Genomic DNA, 21,700 nt, shown 5'->3' with positions numbered 1-21,700 from the left:
CCCTGCATGCACTTTTCCAACCAGCGGCTCACACGGGGTTGCCTTTTTTTGTTTTGCACTGTGACCAGCATCTCCCTTTGCTGTGCAATGAATCTTGCACAACTTTTGTTTTGCACTGTGACCAGCATCTCCCTTTGCTGTGCAAGGAATGCTGCACAATTTTTGTTTTGCACTGTGACCAACATCTACCTTTGCTGTGCAAGGAATGCTGCACAATGTTTGTTTTGCACTGTGACCAGCATCTCCCTTTGCTGTGTAGGAATGCTGCACAATTTGTGTTTTGCACTGTGACCAGCATCTCCCTTTGCTGTGTAGGGATGCTGCACAATTTGTGTTTTGCACTGTGACCAGCATCTCCCTTTGCTGTGCAAGGAATGCTGCACAATTTTTGTTTTGCACTGTGACCATCATCTCCCTTTGCTGTGCAAGGAATGCGGCACAATGTTTGTTTTTCACTGTGACCAGCATCTCCCTTTGCTGTGCAAAGGATGCTAAAAGCCCTTGCACAACAAAAAATCTTTTGAACAAAGTTGCAAACCGCCTGCCTTTTGAATTGGATTGAAGATTGTGTTTACATAGTAACTGTTTTGTGAAGGGTTGTGAATGCTGGAATAAAGACTTGCTGGCAGTAGACCCCATTCCCAGCATTAGAATTCACAATGTATTGACAGTGCCACACCTGTTCCTTAAAGGGTCTAAATGTCACAAACCGTGGCATATTATGAATGCAACATCAAGGAGTGCATTCAGTGGTGCGTGGGCCCCAAGAGAGCTCCTCCCGATGCCACCAACCTGCACAAACACAATGTAGGATTTCAAATGTTGGATACGTACACTGTACACATAGTGAACACCTTCTACCCACAGGCAATAACCATTCCATGCTTGCAGCCAAAAATCAATTACCAAGCAGCATGTGTGCATTTCTTTGCAAATCACAGCTGGTGAGGACTCCCGCTGGCTTCCCCTTTTCCATTCGCAAGGGATTCCAATACTTTTATTGCAATTCCTAATGCCTAATGCCTAATATGAATTTTAATGCACTTTTGTGAATTATGGAATATGACTTTGCATTCAAAAACTGAGTTGTCGTGACTTTGCAAATGCAAAGGCCCTGATTATGATGAGGCTGGTGATCACAGCTGATGACTCTCGTTTGCGCCCATAACAGGATTACACTGTGGGTACAAATCGCCGGTGATTGCCATAAATTAAGCCTGGATCAAATTGTGAAAGGATAGGGGGAATAATGTGCACTGCTAGCATGTAATCCCCCCTTCCTTCATGGCAAATCTTACTTGTCGAGGTAATGTTTAGTGAAGAATAGTAAATATATACTTTCAAAGTAAGTAGATGTAGAGTGAAGGATAGTAAACTTATACTTTCAAGATAAGGAGCTGAGGAGTTAAGAATAGTAAATATATACTTATGCAGACAATGTAGTGTTAGGCGATGCAATAGGGATATTGTGGCTCATGATATAGTGACATACAAATAATTTTACAGCTGCCTCCGCCTATCAAAATTATGTCATGCAAGCCACAGTGATCTACTGTATAGTAAATCATCTTAGCATCTTGTAACAATACATCATTCTGACGCATATTTACATCAAAGTACATCAACTGGTCTTACTTCTCTGTACCACCGTACTCAGTTCTAACTTCCCTCCTGAACTGCACCCAAAATAAACACCTCAGCAGCTAACAGTTGCCAATCCATCACTACTTGCCCCAAATCTGTTCTGCATCCTACAACCAAATAAACGTCCACCAAATGAGGGAGGTGCAATGCATTCTCAGCATATTTTGCAACATGTTTCCAGTCCAGTGGGTTAATAGATTCATAAGGTCATTATCATACCTCACACTGCAGAACAATACAAGCTTAAATGTCCATCTTAGCCCACAAAATGTTGTACCTAAAAACTGTAAAAAGAAGCAATTCAATCAACATAACCAAACAACACTAACAGTACCCACATTCTTCAAAAGATCCACGATCTTGCCCTCCCTACCTCTCAACTGCAGGTATAATGTGGAAAGCTCACACACACCTCTTACAACAAACCCTGGACTTCATACCTTAACAGACAAACCAAAGCATGCAGTATTTGTGCTATTAGTTAAAGAACTCAGTGCAAATAAGTCCCAATACTAACCTAATCTGTCATTCTCTAGGAAATGATGCTATGCTTACCAAACAATGTACAGACATGATAACTTCCAAGGGTCCAGAATCTAGTCACAGAATATTTCTTGGGAATTTCAACCTACATATAATGACAGTCCCAGCCACCCTAAACTCTCACAACTTTCTGAAAACCATATAATCATTGTCATTTCCTTACACCTCAACCTCAGATCATCAGCACTATGCATGTGATCCAGTCAAACAACTTGGAAATCCTCTGTAGCACTGCAAAAGTCAGACATTGTGAAAGACCTGTGCATGAACTGATAAGTACTATTTTACTTTTTGGAGAAATTATATAGAATCATTCACAATATTTGATAGTTGCTTAGGAGTCATGTTGGGATGAATATGCATGGTGTGCAAATAGACCTAAATCGAGAACTCTCGTGATGGGTTCCTTAAAGTAACCCAGGTGAAGTTTTTTTCTTAAGAAATGTTGCCAGTTTTGTTTGTAAGAACATTTGATTCGGTCCAACACCCTTCCCATATTTATCTTGGCTCAGTCGTACCATCTAGTTTGAACAGGCAATGGAACAACAATTGGCGCTCTGTTAATATTTAAAAAGATAATGGAGCATTGTGAGACACAGCTCATAAAGCATATTCTCAAGTAGTTTTCTTGTAAGAGGTGGATGTTCTTTAGGGAATGAGCTGCTACATATTGGGAACAAATAGCTGAGAAAATCCTTTGAAGTAGTCTAAAGTACAGCAGTTGAAAAGGCGAATGTGGAGGTAGGACTACAATGTTTGGATAAAGAGGTGGAATTCAAACCCGTCTTCTGTCTGAAACATCTGGAATGCTTTGTTCTAAACATGAATACAATATAACTGAAGATATTAGTAGGCAAAGATGAAATTAAAACTTTCCCTGTGCATCCTTCCTTTATAAAGAAGAGATTTAGAAATGTTGAGGTTGAAGAGTGGTAAATAAGGTAAACTATAAGAACATGAGATTCTAAGAGGATCCTGACATAAAATATGGAGGAATGGACAGTTTTAGAAGGAGTAGTCAAGCTGGATAACAAATACTGCCTACTTCTCTGTAATACCACAACTCTGCAGAAGCTTGTAAAGATATAATAACCCCATAAAAGACTAAATATTAATCACAATATTCAGAGTGACGCCATTCTTAATAAGTAAATTCTTTGGAAAGTGGGGAAGAGAGCATCACATTCGGTGCAGTTGCAGTTATGAAAAGCAAGGTGAGGAAACAATATATTACTAGGCTTTTATGTCCTGGAATTTGGTGAATAGAAAGGAGCTACAGATTCCTAAGATAAGAAAAAGAAGCATTCTCAACTTCTGGGAAGCTTGTATCTTCTAGGCAGTCATCTTCCAAGTCGGACTAACTTTTTACCTTGGCACATTTTCTAAGCAGTGTTTTACATACAAGGAAGAAGAAGCAAACAAGGCTAAAGAGCTACCTTTATTAAATTTGGAATTATTTGAATTCAATAGTATTAAATTAAGGCAAAAGAAGGCCATTTTGTGCCTAGAGGTAACTGCAGAGATTCTATATTGATCACTCCCTGGTGTGTAATGAGGTGTTTGTTTACTAGGCAGCCAAGAGCAGTAGTTACTATGGATGCAAGTTCAAAATTTGTCAGACCGGAGGCAACCATATACTTTTTTCTAAATGCTGCTCTTTTTAGAGATGAAAATATCCCTAACAAGTGTGCTAATTCACTGAGAGAGAGAAAGAGTGAGAGAGATGGAGAGAAAAAGTGAGATAGAAAGTGAATGAGAGAGATCTTGAAAGCTGGCTTCTGATAATAGTGTCCATTAAGACTAACCAGGAACGTTGGCTTAGTATGCTTTATACAACAGTGGATGGTATTATGGGACGGAGATAAATATGAGAGGAAATATGAATACAGTGAAGTTAGATCTACCTTGGTGCCTCATGTCTATGAATTATTTGCAAGTTTATATAGCGCTAGGATCGACTCCCGGAGGAGTATCTCCGCGCTTCGACCGCTGCGAAACCCTTCCTGGCTTCCCTGAGAGATGGTCCCTTAATGGGTATCTCCAGGGTGAGACCAGGCATCCCCGGCGGTCTGGTGGGGCCGTTAGTGCAGATGAGGCAAGCTTATGCCCAGAGTTGCCAAGTGTGATCGCTGATCAGAGTGGGCACCGAGGCGAGAGAATTATCGAGTCCGCTGACCCTGGTCCAGAAACCTGCCGCGTCGGGAATCGAACCCTGGTCCCGGGCCGTCCTCTGCTCTTGGGTCTGCCGCCTCTAACCAGTGAGCCACACTACTTCACTGTACTGTCATTGATAAACATTAAGAAACAAAGGACTTTATTGACGGATCATACTGTTTCAGGGATCAAAGGGACTATTCAGATGTGTCCAAAACTATAGGGCAATAATTACACTAGGTATTCTGGATATGCATTCGATCCCTGGTGATGTTTGGTAGGTGACTTTTCATCTGTTTTGAAGCGTATGCGTCTTGTAGTCTAGTTTCATCACAAGAGCTGAGATAAGTGAAGAAATGAAAAAAAGTGACTCCAAGATTGATTTGCCATTAGTTTAGGGCCAGTCATTTCCATTGGTCAAAGCAAAATCCCTAAAGTTTAAATAAAACCACCAGTAAACCAAGACAATAACTCTGGAATACTGATTGCAAATGAACTAGCCACACTTGAGGGCATTAAAAACAAAGATAAAACTAATGCTAGAGTTAAGCATTACTCTGCCTCCTGAAATCAAAAAAGGAAACCATGCATGCACTCTAGCAAATGATGCTGTATGAACAAGCTTTGGCACAGCCAAGATGTCTCACCCGTAATATATACTGACTTAGGCAATGCTTGTTTTTTTTGCAGATGCCCATTATTTGTGAGCTCACATGAGCAGTAACCATAATGGAATAATTTTTCTTAAGGAAAATGAAAAAAACATTGAGAGATGGTCACAACATGTACATGCAGGCATCTGGCAATAAACATCCTATGACTCTCTTTTACTTTGTGAAACATCAAGATTGCCTGAATGCACCTCCACGGGGCGGGTTATCTTGGGATAATTTTTCTTAAAGTATATGAAAAAACTTTCCAAGATGGCCTCTGCACATGTACTCATGTGCACGCTTGGGCAGCAATTTTGGAATGTTCAAAAACATTTTAAGATGAGCACCGACCAATACAGATGCCTGGAGTACTCAGAGAGTGTGAGGAATGGGGACGGAAAGCAGTCACTGAGGGGATCTTAATTGTATTTAATAATAATAATAATAATACAGGATTTTGTAAAGCGCGAACAGCTACCTCGCGAGGAGGTGTCCCGGCGCTAGATGAACAAGGTAGGTTTTGATCATGTGGACTAGAAGTGGCAACGTCTAGCGCGGTTGGGCAAATAGCCAGTTTTTCAGCAAACGCCTAAAACATAATTCGGAGGGAGCCTGTTGGAGAGCTGGGGGCAGGGAGTTCCAAAGTGTCGCCACATTGGCCGAAAAAGTTCGTCCTCCCAGCCGAACTCTTTTTGCTCTAGGAACTACAATCTGAACACAATTGTTGGATCTAAGGGAGCGAGCTTGAGTGTACCTTGGCAGTCGTGCTTTCAAATAGTTAGGACAGTTGCCGTACAGAGATCTAAAGGCCAGTGTAAGTGCCTTGAACTTTATTCTGCTTGCTACTGGCAGCCAATGAAGGGAGAGAAGATGCGGAGAGACTGAATGCTTAAAGGGGATCCGCATTAATAGTCTCGCAGCCGCGTTTTGGACCAGTTGCAATTGCTGTATAAGGTACTTTGGTAAGCCCAGATATAAGCCATTGGCGTAGTCCAGCCTAGATGTCACTGTGGCATGGATTACGGTTTTTCGGCAGCTTGCTGGTAGAAGTCGTAGGAACTTACGAATATTTCTCAGCTTACTCAAACAGCAGTCCGATACTTGCTGGATGTGAGATGCAAAGGACAGATTATCATCCCATCGTACCCCTAAATTTTTTGCCGAGTGGCTAGGCGAGGGGGCTTGACCCATCTCTGTCGGCCACCAATATTCAGATGGAAGGGGGGGGGGGGGGGGCCTTTGCCAAAAAAGATCACTTCCGTCTTATTAGCGTTCAGTTTTAGTTTATTTGTGTTCATCCAGCTGGCCACGTCTTGGAGACAGCCCTTGAAGCTCAAAAAATATGCCTCCGACACTTCTGAATATGGGAACACCAATTGGGTGTCGTCGGCATATGATATTGCCTTAATCCCCCAGTTGGGGATCAGCGTGAAGAGCGGGGCCAGGTAAATGTTGAATAAAAGTGGGCTAAGAGCCGAACCCTGTGGAACGCCGCAGGTGAGGGCTTTAGGTGTTGAAGAAACAGCTCCCAGCGCCACCTTCTGTGATCTCTGGGTCAGATATGATTGTAACCACTCCAGGGCCTGGTCCTGGATGCCTATCTCTGCCAGTCGCGACAGCAGTATCGTGTGGTCAACCGTATCAAAAGCGGCCGATAGATCCAGGAGCACCAGCATTGCAGAGTCTCCTGAATCCATTGAGCACCTCACTGACTCTGCCACCTCAATTAGTGCTGTTTCAGTGCTAAAGCCGGGTCTAAAGCCTGATTGCGTCTCGTGTAAAAAGAGAGTAGGGCAGGGGAAAAGCGGATGAAGCTTTAAGAGATAAAGAAAAGGAGCAAATATATTGCACCATGCACTACAATGCAAGCTCTGAAAACATAGAATGTTAAAAAATTTCACAATCAAACCACTTTGACGCAGAAAAACGTAAAAATAGGGAGGGAAGCCATCATATCTAGAGCAGGGAAATGAGACAGCCAAGAAAGCCATTGAATAATAACAAAGGATGGTTATAAAGCTCACTGTGAAATAATACTGATATAGTATGTGTTTTTACCAACAGTCAGGTAAAGCTGTAAGTAGGCGAGACCAAAAAATGGCACCCAAATCAACACTTTAAATAAAGTAAGAAAACCAGTGTAATTTTTTAAGTATTGGTGTAACACAAAACTTTATCTGCTCGTTTAATATTAATCTTGCTACAGAAAGAGCAACAACTTTTAAAGGCGCAAAGAGCCTGTTTTTGGAAGACCAAACCAAGGGTCTATGAATAGCATATTGCATGAATGTTAAGTTGCGTGCCTTATTTGGTTTGATATGTGGTGCTTGTGGTAGACTCCTGACACCAGTAGTTCCTTGTAGAGGTATTGGTGTGATGGAGTGAGTTATTGAAAACCAATTATTTGTGTTTCCTTGCACGACTGTCAGAATGCAAAGTTAGGAACTGAATGTAGTTGAAATTGCAACCCATTAGAAGTTCTCCCTTTAATGGAATGAGAGTTAAACATGGCTTATTTATCAAGTTGGGATTAGCCTCTTTTTAGTCATAAATGTTTGCAAATGATAACCTATTGTGCAGAATACCGTAACCAACGCCATTTTGTGCATGGCATAGCAGCAAATATTGTTACACCCCTGGGTGTGACCTTGGTCGAAGTGTATAAGTACTGTACTATGCAAGAGAGTAGCAGCTTGGTCTTATGGAGTTTAGATTGGATCTAGTGGGTTTTGTTCAAGAATATGCCTGTGGAATATTAACCATAGAAAAAGTGATGGAACTAGGGGTGCGGGGGTGCTTCAGCAACCTTGGATCTGAAGGCAGTTCAGAAGTATCATGGAAAACACTGCAGCATTAGTTGTTTGTTCAAATGCAATGAAATATCAATGATAATTAAGGAGTGCCCAGATAATAACTAAACAGACCACTGCACATTCTCTTGTTATGTATATCTATGTTTATATTATATGGCTTCAAAAGATGGCACTTTCTAATAAATGTTTCACTCGTGACAGGGTCCTAGGGTGGATTAAAGAATGAGGCGCATGAAAGGCACCCGTGTGAAAAACCGCTTCTTTATAAAGTTTACTAATATATAAAAATGAACCACATTTAGGCTTTTTGATAGTGCCACGTGTATGGCAGACAATTTATAAAGTAGAATTAGAAAACAAACCAATGCACATTTATTTCACATTTTTGGGCATGCATGGCTGAAACCACAGTGATTTACTAATATTTATTTTTTAAATAACTGCTTTCTTGAATTAAACTTGACACAATTTATCCATATGCTTACGAATATTGTATCTTAATGCATTACTGTCCTACATCTTCACAGCAAATGTCTCGGATTACCATCTCAACCACCTCCTGCCCTCTCACAAATGCATGCTCCCCATATAAATATATTTACTCATATGCTGCACTGCGTTCAGTAAAACCAGAAGTTTGAGAAGCTCTATAATGTTGGCACACGAATTCCCCTGGGCAGCACCTCCAGTCATAAATGTTTTCCAGCACCATTGTAACCAAGAGTCAGTTCCCCCGAATTTACTGTTGGCTGCTTCAACATTCACAATACATGAGATTTTCCAAATGCATTAATTAATTAATTATTTTGATATTAGGCAAGAATATGTTATATCAATATTCGATCTTGCATTTTCCCCAAGTCTGCTTTCCAAGATTGCTTTGTTCCTCTTTTCATGCTCCTTGTGCATTCCCTTTTCCATATCCTCCTGCCTCGTACCACCTTCCTATCAGTGATTAACTTTCCACCTTTGCAGTAAGCCCTTCCCTATTAAGCCCGCACTTCCCCACCCGAGTGTTTTATGTTTGGCACCATGGCATGTGCCCCGATCCTGTGACGCGAGAGAGAGAGAAAAAGAGATGGCCCATCTAGCAAAAGGTCACTTACTCTTGAACAGGCCTTTGTTCAACATTTCGTGGCAGTTAGAGCCTAAATGTTGTCAGCGATATATATCTCAACCCATATCTCAACCCATTTTTGACCCATTTATACTATCCAATTTAGCAAATCGTTCAGAGGTCTCTGGTTACTTAGTTAATCAACAGAAAACTTAGTTGATGACATGGATAGCTGATTTATGCTCATTAACCCTAATCCTCCATCTTCTTTTTTCACTCACATAGGGTTTATGACAAGGACATAGAAGCAAGTATACCACATTGTCAGTCTGGCAGTTCTCTATAAACTAATATGAGGTCTAAAACCTAAACACTCCACCTTCTCTTCCTTTATCAACATATCATAAATACTGCAGGTACCACAAGGGACGTTGTTAATAAGTGTCCACTACAGATACTCCTCTAGCTGCAGCCACCCATCTGCCTATATGTATGAACTAAACCACTCCTTAAATTTTTATTTCCTTTTGAAAGCAAATGAGGGAACATTCTAACCTCTCTTGTCCAGCTACATTTAAAAGTTGACCAATTTCTATTTATCAGATTCTTCAATGTATTACTAATACTAGAGTAATTGGTCACACATGCACAATTTGCTTGCTGCTCACCCTATCTCCTTTTTTCTCAAACATGCTTTCGCAACTGTAATATTTTGCCCTTTTGAATGCATGTCTGATTAAACTATTAGGATATTCTCTATCAATTTTACTTTCAGATTATCAGCATTTTTCTAAAAACCTCCCATGCTCATACATTTCATTGATAACTGTAGGAATTGCCCAAATAGTATTATCTTTCTGAAATCTGTAGCTATTATGATGTAGCATTGTGTTTCTATTAGTTTAATGTGCAGTTCCAGTTTTAAAAACCATCTACTTCCTTTATCCTCATTTTTACGAGTGAACACTGACCCGAGACGTACATTGGAACAGGGAGGCCGCATATATACTATCAGGATACGTGGAAACATGAAATATCCATAATCAAGCGCCGAATAAGAATTGAATTGAAAGCAACAAATAAGGGTACCTCCATTGAAACAAGAGCGCCCTATATTCCTACAAATTGATTTGCATTTAAACGGTGGTTCCAACGTACAGGATTATTTTATAAACCTGCAGCATTATGCCAATAGGATCCGCACGAAAGGGTTACGAAAATAAGGACCGTCTGTTGGAATTATGAAATTGATGAATCATATTCCCACAAGATTTCCATAAGATCTTGCACCAATAATGTTTTTGTCCAGAAGAAGGTAGAAAAGATTATTGTACACCGAAACGCCGCGTCGACTGTTTTAAACGAATTTTAATGTTTTTTTTATTATGATGATGATGTGATATAGAAACACTGTGTTTTGCTATGTAGAGTGTAACCCAATGGGAGGAAATGTATTCGAATAAAATGTATTCTTTTTTATATAATGTTTGATTATGATGCTTAGTAATTTGTGACACTTGACAATACCGAGAAATGAGTTGTTATTGTGATATTTGTAAAGTATTCATAGTTCTTTTTCGCAATTGGTAGCTCTCTCCACTATAACCGAGAGATCTTTCTACTGAAACTCATAAGGTGAACTACAGGGTCTTGACTTCTTTTCTTGTCTATCACCCCTCCCTGTCAATCAGTATAGGGGTACCTTCCTACAGTTTGAACCTACCTTGTTAATGTTCATGAGATTTGTGATCCACTAAGCATTGCTAATTTAAAAAAAAAAGTTACTTGCATTACGAATAGCGATTCCTAATTGCGATTAGGAGATAATCACAATTAGGAAATAGCTGTTCATAATGTTAGTACATCTTGCCCTTAAACCCCAGAATGGAGGCTGTCTGTATTCCGCATTTCTTGTGGATTTTCTTTACTGTAATAACATAAGCTTTGTTTCATGATTCAACACAGAGTAGTGGCTCCCTAATGGAAAGCATGTGCCAACAACCTGGGTATATAGAAATATGAGTAACAAACCATAGAGATAGCGAATGAAACAAACCCAATTTTTCTGTCATTTCAGGCACCCGAGAGGCTGGTTTTGTGTACGCCATCTCCTCAGCTGGTGTCGCCTTTGCTGTGACTCGTGCCTGCAGCAGTGGCGAGCTGGACAAGTGTGGATGTGACAGGACAGTTCATGGCGTTAGTCCACAGGGTAAGTACAACTGTAGACTTAAACACAGCAGTATTTGGAAAGTGAATAAGGCTTATAGGAGAGCCACATTGCAGACTTTGGACCGGCATTTCCTATACTGCACTTGAACAATCGGTACTGTCTGGTCATGAGGTAAATATCTGAATGAAAAGGGGCATCAGGAAAGGTAATTTTTAAGTATGGTGTTAGAAATATAGAGGCTTGTAAATAGGCTGCTGTTAATAAGGAAGATGTTTTCAAGCAGGGGGTCAAAGTGACACCAGGGACAATGAAAGCAAGGCAGAGGCAGTCTATGACGTCGCTCGAATTCTTGAGGTAAACATCTCCCTGTTGATTGATATGGAGCTACAAAATATCTGTGGGTCCCATACATGGTTATTACCAACAAGAAAGTACTTTATGTGCTAGGTTAAAATAGATAGAACGATGTATCTAAAAAATGCATAGTGTATCAGAATTTTTAGCAGCCTTCAATTTCACTTTCTTTGTGGTCATTTTATAATTATTTTCCCTTTTTTTGTTTGCAGTTTAAGATACTTTGTTTGACTTGACATGCCATAGTGTTAATTCCTTTGTAAGAAACTGTTATTCCGTTGCATTTCTTTTCACTACTTGTTTTTTTGTTGTAAGCGTGGTGAAGCATATTTTGATTTTAGGAAACCAAACCCAGTTAGAGGATTTTTGGGGACTATTGTAAGGCCACACTGGATTTTTGGGGACTATTGTAAGGCCACACTAGAGCTCTGTCTACCTGCAAATGTAGATTACAATCCACAAAGTATTAGGTTTATGGGTATTCTCGTACCTCTTGCAAGTATTGCCCTAATAAAAAACAGATACAAGACTACTCCTTTTAGGAGCAGGGATAGAGGCGCCCCTCATAATAAATGTGGGTGTAAGAGAAAGAGTTTACCTAAGGAGTACATTTTTTATAGGCGAAGAAACAAAATACAGTTAAGTATGAAAAAGTGAATAAAATTAAAACATGCATTTTTTCCACTTTGAAATTCTGCAGGCAAATATTGTACACATGTAAGCAATTCTGGAATTCCGCGACTGGCATATATTACCATGAGTACTCCAGGGATTCTTTCTGAATCCCATGACCGTTGGAGATGTCCTCCAAACATAGAAGCAGTCCTACAGACAGGCCCACATTTCTGACTGTCAAAGCAAGGACTTTATATGTAATGCCTCGAGTGCAGCACCTTGAGGTGAGCAGAATCTTCCAGAGAGCGTAGCATGTAGTAAGGCCTAGCAAGATGTCCCAAAGTAACAAGATCATGGACATTGTATTTTTAAATCAATAAATTAGGCATTATCAAATCTAATTAGGTGTTCAACAATCTTGCATGTTGAATATTTAATGTAATTGAGCATTATTAAAATGCCTTTTTCAAACTTGTCTAGGTTGTGGTGTGTCAGCCTAGAGCATGTAGGCTTGCTCCTCTCCAGAACCCAACGATTAACAAGTCTGTGATTTCTGCAATTAATGTTTCTTTAACACTGTTTCGATCATGTCTGTAAGCGCTCTGATACCCTGGGTCTTTCCAGTGCTATATAAAACTCTTTATATAAGTAGGTTCACGGATGTGCTTCGAAAAATCTTTTCAGAGCACCAGATATCTTGAACAAACCCCATGCATTCAATATTACAGGGGCATTACTTTACATTATGTACTACTGATGTGGACCCTTCACCATGAGAGGCAGTGAGTGTGTTTTGCACAGGATCTGCATTTTACATAATATGATCAATCAATCAGTCAACCAATCCGCATTTGTAGAGCGCTAGACTGTCACCCCTGAGGGTATTAGGGCACTGGGGTGCGAGGTCTCAGTTGAAAAGCCAGGTCTTGGGGAAATGGAAGGAAGAGGGAAGAAACAAACAGAAAAAGGCAGAAATACAGAGCTAAAAAATAAAGAAGCAGAAAAGGCAAACCAGAGGACAGAAAAACAAGCAGGAAAGGTAAAACATAGCAGAAGAGGGCAAAACTGGGGGTGGAAAAACAAGCAGAAAAGGCAAAACAGAGGTTTGAAAAGGCAAAACGGAGCAAGAAACTAGCAGAGGAGGCACAAACCGAGAGAAGTAGGTGAACAGGCAGCAGAGGGTAGCGAAGTGTGGGCAAGCTGGACAGGAGAACTGTTGCAGAGGGAACTGGCACAAGGACCTGCTCAATTGGGTTGATCTGCAGCTTCCATTAAGTAGATCCAGTGGATGGTGCACTGAGGTGCAGGAGGAGGGAAATGGCGGGAGGAGGAAAACGGCAGGAAGAGGGAAGAAACAGGCAAAAAGGCAAAACAGAGGGCAGAAAACTAGCAGAAAATGCAAAACAGGGGCCCCAAAAATGAACAGAAAATGCTAAGTATGGGGCAGAAAAACGAGCAGAACAGAGCAGAAGAGGGCCAAATAGAGGTGCAGCAAACAAGCAGAAAAGGCAAAACAGAAGGCAGTAAATACGAGCAAAAAGGCAATACAGAGGACAGAAAAATAGAAGAAAAGGTAAAACAGAGGACATACAAAATGAGCCGGAAAGGCAAAACAGAGCAGAAGAGGGCAAAACAGGGGGCGGAAAAACAAGCAGAAAAGGCAAAACAGATGGCAGAATAAAGAAAACAGAGCAAGAGACAAGCAGAGGAGGCAAAATATACTACAGTAAATACACGCAGAAAAGGCTAAACGGAAGGCAGAAACACAAGCAGAAAAGGCAAAACAAAGGGCAGAAAAATGCGCAGAAAAGGCAAAGCAGTGGAGAAGAGGGCAAAACAGGGGGCAGAAAAAATAGCAGAAAAGGCAAAACAGAGAGCAGAAAAACGAGCAGGAAAGGCAAAACAAAGGGCACAAAAGCAAGCAGAAAAAGGCAAAACAGAGGGCATAAAAATAGAAGAAAAGGTAAAACAGAGGACATACAAAATGAGCAGGAAAGGCAAAACAGAGCAGAAGAGGGCAAAACAGGGGGCAGAAAAACAAGCAGAAAAGGCAAAACAGATGGCAGAAAAAACAAAACAGAGCAAGAGACAAGCAGAGGAAGCAAAACAGAGTACACTAAATACGAGCAGAAAAGGCAAAACGGAGGGCAGAAACACGAGCAGAAAAGGCAAAACAAAGGGCAGAAAAGGCAAAGCAGTGGAGAAGAGGGCAAAACAGGGGGCAGAAAAATTAGCAGAAAAGGCAAAACAGAGCAGAAAAACGAGCAGGAAAGGCAAAACAAAGGGCAGAAAAGCAAGCAGAAAAAGGCAAAACAGAGGGCATAAAAATAGCAGAAAAGGCAAAACAGTGTATGAAACGAGCACAGGAGGCACAAACAGAGGGCAGCAGGTAGGCAGCAGAGGGTAGTGGACTGTGGGCAAGCTTGACAGGAGAACTGTTGCCGAAGGAACTGGCATGGGGGTCTGCTCATGTGAGTTAGCCCATGACATTCTCAAGAGTGGGGCTGTCAAGTGTAGAGAAAAAAAGTCTCTTCTCCAAGTACTTTGTTTCTAAAAATCTACAACAGTAAGCATTCATGTTGATTTGGTTGATGATATCTAAAGCAACTGATCAACCTAATATTATTTAACCAAAGATAAAAAGTAATCATTGTGAAATACTTAATATGTCACAATGTACATTAAATGAGAAACAATAACCGTCAATTACAGCCATGTAGAAAGAAATAACCACAGGGAAATGTATTAACCTGTAGTTAAAGTATAAGGTGTAGTCGGACATAGAGCAAATCAACATATGAACTATTTGTGCTCAGTGAAGTGTGAACACACGGTGCTAAAGATTGCAAATAAAACCTTCAAAGTGTGATCATAGTTAAGATCAGCAGTAGACCACATACAAGGATTAGAAACTGCAGAGAGCAGCATCTTTAGTAGGTTCATTGTAAGGAGTGCATTGAACTCTATTTTAAAATTCATGTTTGAAAACTTCTTTTTGTGTGTCGAGGACCTTTCATCACTCGGATAGTTTAAGGGATCATCATCGGGGCAGAGTTTGAGTGAACGCTATGTTTGATGATGTCAGCTAGGCTTTGAGATGTAATGTAACATTTTTAGTTTGATAGCCCTTTTAAGAATAGTTTGTTTTGTTTTTTTCTTTTTTAATTTTCTACTTTACCGTTATTTGATATAACGGTACTACCTTTAAGAGTTTTAGCCTCTCAAGCCAACTGGTGTTAGATAATTGGGAAATACCAAGCAAATCATTAAAGGCTAGTAATAGAAGGGCTACAATGAACATATGTGATTAATGAAGAATGATGATTACAAATTAACCTAAATTGAAAATCAGTTGGTGTATTGTTTTAACAACTACTTAGAGAGCTTGTTTGTTACTCGTGAAAAACACATATTGCATTCCAATTCTGATGTAGCACCCTACACCATAATACACTATGTGCAGCTGTCTCCACCATTCTTTTCTACCCCCTTTAACTGTACTTCTGTTAAGTGAGAAAATAACCTTTTCTCCATATCCGACGCTCCTATGTTTGAAGTCATATAATAATAATACTGTATTTGGTTTTCATTAACCATCAAAGTGTGCACAAACAAAAAACACAGTGAGAATAAAACATATACATTAAATATACAATACTTCATCCAATTTCAAAAAAAAAATGTATATGAAATAGTAATAATCCTGTTGTGTTCTTATAGTAAAATCTGTGCAGACACGTCTTTGATTTTATGAAGAAAAATGCATCCACATCAGCCTCATAGCAGCTTTTAAAACAACATTTCCACAGAGGGAGTACAAGGTAAATCAGTGCGAAAACCTTCCCACAGGAGACAGTGCAATTAGCGATTCATAATCGTGTGCAAAAGAGCAAAGGATTGTCAATTACAGTTTCCAAGTAAGGTCTCTCAATATAAAATATATAAATATAATATAAAAACCCTAAATAACTTCTAAAAATTGGAAAGGAGAATTTATAAAGGAAAATATACTTGTACAATGGGCACAAGCTCTAAGGGCCCGATTCACAGAATTAACTTAAGACAAAATCCTAAACTTACTACTTTTGGTATTCACAGAATGCACTTACTACTTATGGTATTCACAGAATGCACTTACTACTTTTGGTATTCACAAAATGGATTTACGACTACTAGCTTTACATCCGCACTCGGACCAGAAATTCTGGCCTGGAGGCGGAGCTTCTGGCTTGGAGGCGGAGCTTGCGGCCCGGAGGTAGAGCTTCTGGCCCAGAGGCGGTGCTTGCGGTTTGGAGGCGGAGCTTCCGACTCAGTGGTGGGCATTTAGCCATGGCTGAAAATCTCCACCTCTGGGCCAGAAGTTCCGCCTCCGGGCCGCAAGCTCTGCCTCCAAGTCGGAAGCTCCGCCTCCGGTCCGGAATTTCCGGCCCGAGTGCGGACCTAAAGTTAGTAGACGTAAATCCATTCTGTGAATACCAAAAGTAGTAAGTGCATTCTGTGAATACCAAAAGTAGTAAGTGCATTCTGTGAAAAACCAAAAGTAGTAAGTTTAAGATTTTGTCTTAAGTTAGTTCTGTGAATCAGGCCCGTTATGACTGCCTTTAACATTTTGTTCCTCTTGTACCAGATTACCTGTAAGAACCTGGTTACTGCAAATACTATTTTTGGTGTAGTGTAACTTTATAAAATTCTAAAAGCTATAAAATGTATATATGTTCCCATGTCACGGTAAAAAGGATGAATCCATTTGCGACAGGAATTGTAATACTGAAGGCAGAAAAACATGATATGCGTTTTATTCTTATCACTCAAGCCACACAGTGGGCAAATAGTAGAGTCTTGTTCCATGCGCCATTTGAGATTGAAAAATCTTAAAAGGAGGGTCCCATAGCGACATGGTATGTACACGCTCCTAGCTAGAGGAGAAGATATTAAGTCTAAAAATTGCTCAAAACCCAGAATAGGCTTAAAATCTAAAAACAAGTTGGTCAAGTAACCATTAGAGCTAGTTGATATGTAGCCATCATTTATATGAACCCAATAGCGAGCCTTCAGAATGCTAAGGTCTGCTTTGCGAATTGCAATTGGCTCATCCCAATAGCTTTTTATACCCAATTTCCCCAACCAAGCTCAAACAAATTTAACCTAAGGGAGAGTCCTAGCTCCATGTACTTTTAGTAAGTCTATTAAGAAATCTTTATAATCGCCTTACTCTGGTTTAGTCCAGAGGCGGACAAAGTACACTAACATTTTTAAAACAGCCTGGTCAGCAATTCTTTTCAAACCCACATCAAAGTATAATGGGGCAAGGGGTGAGCTAGATGGAACGGAAAGCCGCTTCCTAATAAAATTGTTTACAGCTACGGTTAACAGGTGAGTGTCAACACAGCCCCAAATCTCTGTGCCATAAAGCGCCGCACATTGAGCTATGGCGTGATAAAGTCATATCTTTTGTTTGTTTACTTCGGTATTTTCCACCGTTCTTTTCAGCAGTTTTGTTAAACTATCTTCACTTTGTTAGTGTTCGACTTAGATCACTTAAGGTACAAAACAGAAACTTAAAGCCAGGTATATGACAACCTAAGGTTACACATAAAGTGGGACTCTGGAATTTGTCTGAAGAAAAAAGCAGCAGTTTCTCTTTAGTGCCATTGCATTTTGCCATCAGCATCCTAAAAGGGCTCACAAAGGGGTTCTGAGAAATTTAAAAAATGTTTCAGAATGGATAGCCTTCTTAGAAAAGACTCTCTAAACCCAGATCCGTCCTTCCACTCACTCCCATTGTAAACAGTCAGCCCCATAAAAGAGTAGTGATTCACTACATCCCCTTAAAACCCTCAACAGATGGGAACTCCCCATAAGTACTGGGATTTGTGTGGCTTTGAGTCCTCCTGCCTCTCTGAACAGAAAGTAGATAATGGCTAAATAACAAGCTTGTTGCAAAGGCAGGCTACACCCTCACATAGCAGAACTTCAGCTGGCCCATTTTAAAAGTAAGTCTTTGAATTCAAGTGTTCAGGGTTCTCACAGAATAGCTATTAGCTAATAAGATTTACACCCACCCTATGAGATGATATCCTAGTAATTTTTATTGAGCTACAAAAAGTACATTTATGTGTCCAGAACTGAAAGAGATATTAAAAATCATCTTTTTGATTTGTATCTAGGCAAACTACATACATGCAGTAAGTTTCATCGTAACCACTGCCACCCAAGTTCAGTTATGCATTTAGGTTTTTAATTTAGATTTGCTTATATGGAAGAACACTGTTGGAGATAGACAGACTGTAATGTAACAGTCTAGATCACAGAGATTTGGACTGCAGGAAATCTACTTCGTAATTATCAGAATCGATTCGGAGTTCTGGGCTCACAGGGGTCACTGGTTCTTATCCTTGGTGATTGAATCTTTTAAACTCTATAGTTGTCATACTGTGAGCCTTAAAAACTGAGCAAAAAGTACACCCTTGTAGCAATTTACTCTCTGGGTGGTGGGTCGATCAGCCCCAGTCTTACTCAGGGAATTGTGTGAGGTTACAGGACAACCCTCCCTTGCGCTTTTCCGTAAAGCTTTAAAAACGTGGTTTTTCGTAGAGGCTTACCCATAATCGCAGGCCTTTGGAGGGGTTACATTTACTATTGTCACTCTTAACAGCGTGGCATTAGGGAAAGCATTGGATTTCATGGAGGTAAAATCTACTATTCCCACTCCACACAGAGCAACAGTAGGGAAAGTGTTGGACTTCGGAGGGGAACAATTTACTATTCCCACTCCAAACAGGGCAGCAATAGGGAAAGCATTAATTTACAATGTGTAAAATTAACGTTTCTCACTCTAAGCAGTGCGACAGTAGGGAAAATGTTGGATTTTGGAGTGGTGAAATTTACTATTCCCACTCCAAACAGCGCAATATAAGAGAAAGTGTAGTACTGCAAAAAGGTTAATTTTACTATTCCTACTGCATTCTAATGTATATGAGTGACCCCATGAATGTAGAAAAAATATGAAACTCTTAATATAAAAAATATAAATTAAGCAAAAAATGTGTTTATATATATTTGTTTAAAGCTAAAAACAATACATACACACAATGATTATTCAATAAAAAAATTAGTTGTCAACTAATATATAATTGTTATTCAATTATTAATTAACTTCACACTCTGTACCCTACAAACAGCCTGCACCTAAAATATAACAAAAAATCACTTTTCAATAACTTACATATTTAAAATCAATTAAATAATTAAATAACAATTAATGGTTACTTATTAAATAATTATTGCCTAACTGCCCACCCTAGACCCCTACAAACCTAGTATTACTCAACTAATATAAGATGAAAATACCTATTCCTCAATTTACATATTTATAATTAAATAAAATATGAATTTACAAATAATAATTATTGGCTAATTTTTTTTTAACTTCCCACCCTATACCTACTGTCCCAGAAAGACAAATTTACCTGCTGTGTGGTGGTCCATTCCTGGTCATGCTGTTCTGAAAATAGAGCGCCCAGTTATCAGGACTGTGTTTGCTCAGGTGGCGCAAAAAGCCGGCAGAGCCCCAACGCCGGTAATCATTAACACCTTAGCAGCTATGGAACGTCCAGCTCCAGTGCTGAACGTTCCATTGCGCAGGTGCAGTTGGAACGTCCAACGGCCGACGGCAGCACTCCCGAGGTAGTGGTGCCTTCGGCTGTTGGACTGGGCGCAGCACTTATGAGGTTAATACCAACAACCAGAAAAGGATTTCAATGCGCACTCGGAGAAGGAGAAGATTTCACCAGTTTATTTCAAGAAATATCACAACTAAGAGTTTTAGCCCTGATGGAAGAAAACCACAGAAAAGGCGTTTTTTGCATCCATTTCTTTGGGAAGCAAACACAGTGGACCTGTGATGGCGCCCAACGGTGCTATTTCGCATTGGGAAATCGGCTGTTCAGGAGCAGCAGAATTACGACAAAGAGGATATGTATAGTGTAACTCTACACCAGCCCACTTGAGTTTTAACTTTTGCTTTCATTGACTGTGTTTATGATGAACTCACTTGAGACTACCAGTTTGTGCACTACAAGACCCAGAAGGCCCCTTTCTGCGACCACGCCCACGGAGGCAGGTTCTTTTAAATCTTGTGCACTTCGCATCATCATGTCTCACAGATGCCATTGAAGAAGGGACAGGAATCCCGAAACCGGTTTGGCTGCGTATTTCAGATGGTGATTGCTTACCTGCATCCCCTGTTTGCTGTTGCTTCCCAAAGAAATGGACGCAAAAAACGCCGACTCTGTGGTTTTCTTCCATCAGGGCTAAAACTCTTGGTTGTGATATATATATATTATATATATATATATATATATATATATATATATATATATATATATATATATATATATATATATATATATATATATATATATATATATATATATATACATATATATATATATATATATATATATATATATATATATATATAGCAACTCAGTTCGCGAGTCTCTCTGCTGCTAATGGCGGCGGGCTTGAGCGCGGGCGTGAGTCCTCTAAATATATCTCCAATTATTTTGCGTCGACGAAAATGATGCTCAAGCCCAATGCCATTCACGCAAAGTGATTTATTTCAGCATGTGGCAAGCCAAACCCTTGACGCGTTTCGGTGCAGCCACACCTTGGTCACGGGTCCTGTTTTAGTTAATTAGAAATCAACTAAATACTTACTACTAGATTGTTCTTTAATTATTATTTGATGAACATTGTGGATGCGGAAGGGCGCTCAAGGAGGACCAATATCCATCTACTAGGTTTCCCCGAAAAAGTGAAAGCCAATACGCCAGAGCTATTCTTGGAACAATGGGTACACACAGTTCTGCAGCCACAGGGACTCTCTGGATTTTTCGTAATAGAGCGAGTGCACAGAGCTCTGGCTTCTCTGCCGCCGCCAGGTGCTCCACCCCGAGCACTTATAGCCAAAATCCTGAACTACAGAGACAGATATTGCATAGTCCGATCCATCCGAGAGTGCCCCGCCATTCAGTTTGAAGGAGCCCGAATATCCATTTATCCGAATTACACAAAACTGGTTCAGGATCAACACAATCCTTCAATGCAGCAAAGCAAAAGCTCTGTGCCTTAAACCTTAAATATAAGCTACTTTATCTGGCGAAGCTCAAGGTCCTGTCCAAACAAAGTTGCATTTCTTCAGTAGCCCAGAGGAAGTCTGGACATGGCTGGACATGACTGATGTAACGCCCTTGGCCCACTCGGGGTGTGACCGCAGAGGACCCGGGCCCTCCAGGAATGACGGTGGCGATGGGGAGCCGGCGGGCTCCGGTGGGTAACCTGAAAGCCCACAGAGAATCATAATTGGAGAGGATGGCACATGCGCATGCCGAGGGTCCTGGAGACTGCACTCGGAACAGAGGGGTCAGTCATTAGGACCGACTTCAGCCCGGCGGAGACAGCAGTGGGCTCACAGACTGACCGTATACCAGAAACTGTCATAGAAACGGCTCCAAAATAGGAATGATCACAAGTTTATCACTCAACTGTATCCTTATTGTTGCTTAAGTGCTGGGTAGTAAGCATGGGAGAACTCTGGTATTAGGTGATGCTAGGGGGAAGGTTCGAAAAAGCACCTTGTACTTGAGCTGCAAAAGCGTGAGGCTGACCCTGCACAGGAGCGGCAGTGGCTGTA

The 21,700-nt window shown here is 40.4% G+C and overlaps 1 protein-coding gene across 1 annotated transcript in view; it reads left to right on the top strand.

The window, feature by feature from the left end:
- Positions 1–21,700, top strand: part of LOC147711059 (protein Wnt-4) — a 243,834-nt gene that overhangs the window by 148,289 nt on the left and 73,845 nt on the right. The window contains exon 3 of the mRNA XM_086921882.1: positions 10,942–11,073. Coding sequence (XP_086778008.1) covers positions 10,942–11,073 — 132 coding nt within the window. The remainder of the gene's footprint in view (positions 1–10,941; positions 11,074–21,700) is intronic.

This window comes from Lissotriton vulgaris, chromosome 5, assembly GCF_964263255.1.
Source record: "Lissotriton vulgaris chromosome 5, aLisVul1.2, whole genome shotgun sequence".
NCBI lineage: Eukaryota > Metazoa > Chordata > Amphibia > Caudata > Salamandridae > Lissotriton > Lissotriton vulgaris.
This window is presented reverse-complemented; position numbering and strand designations above follow the sequence as displayed.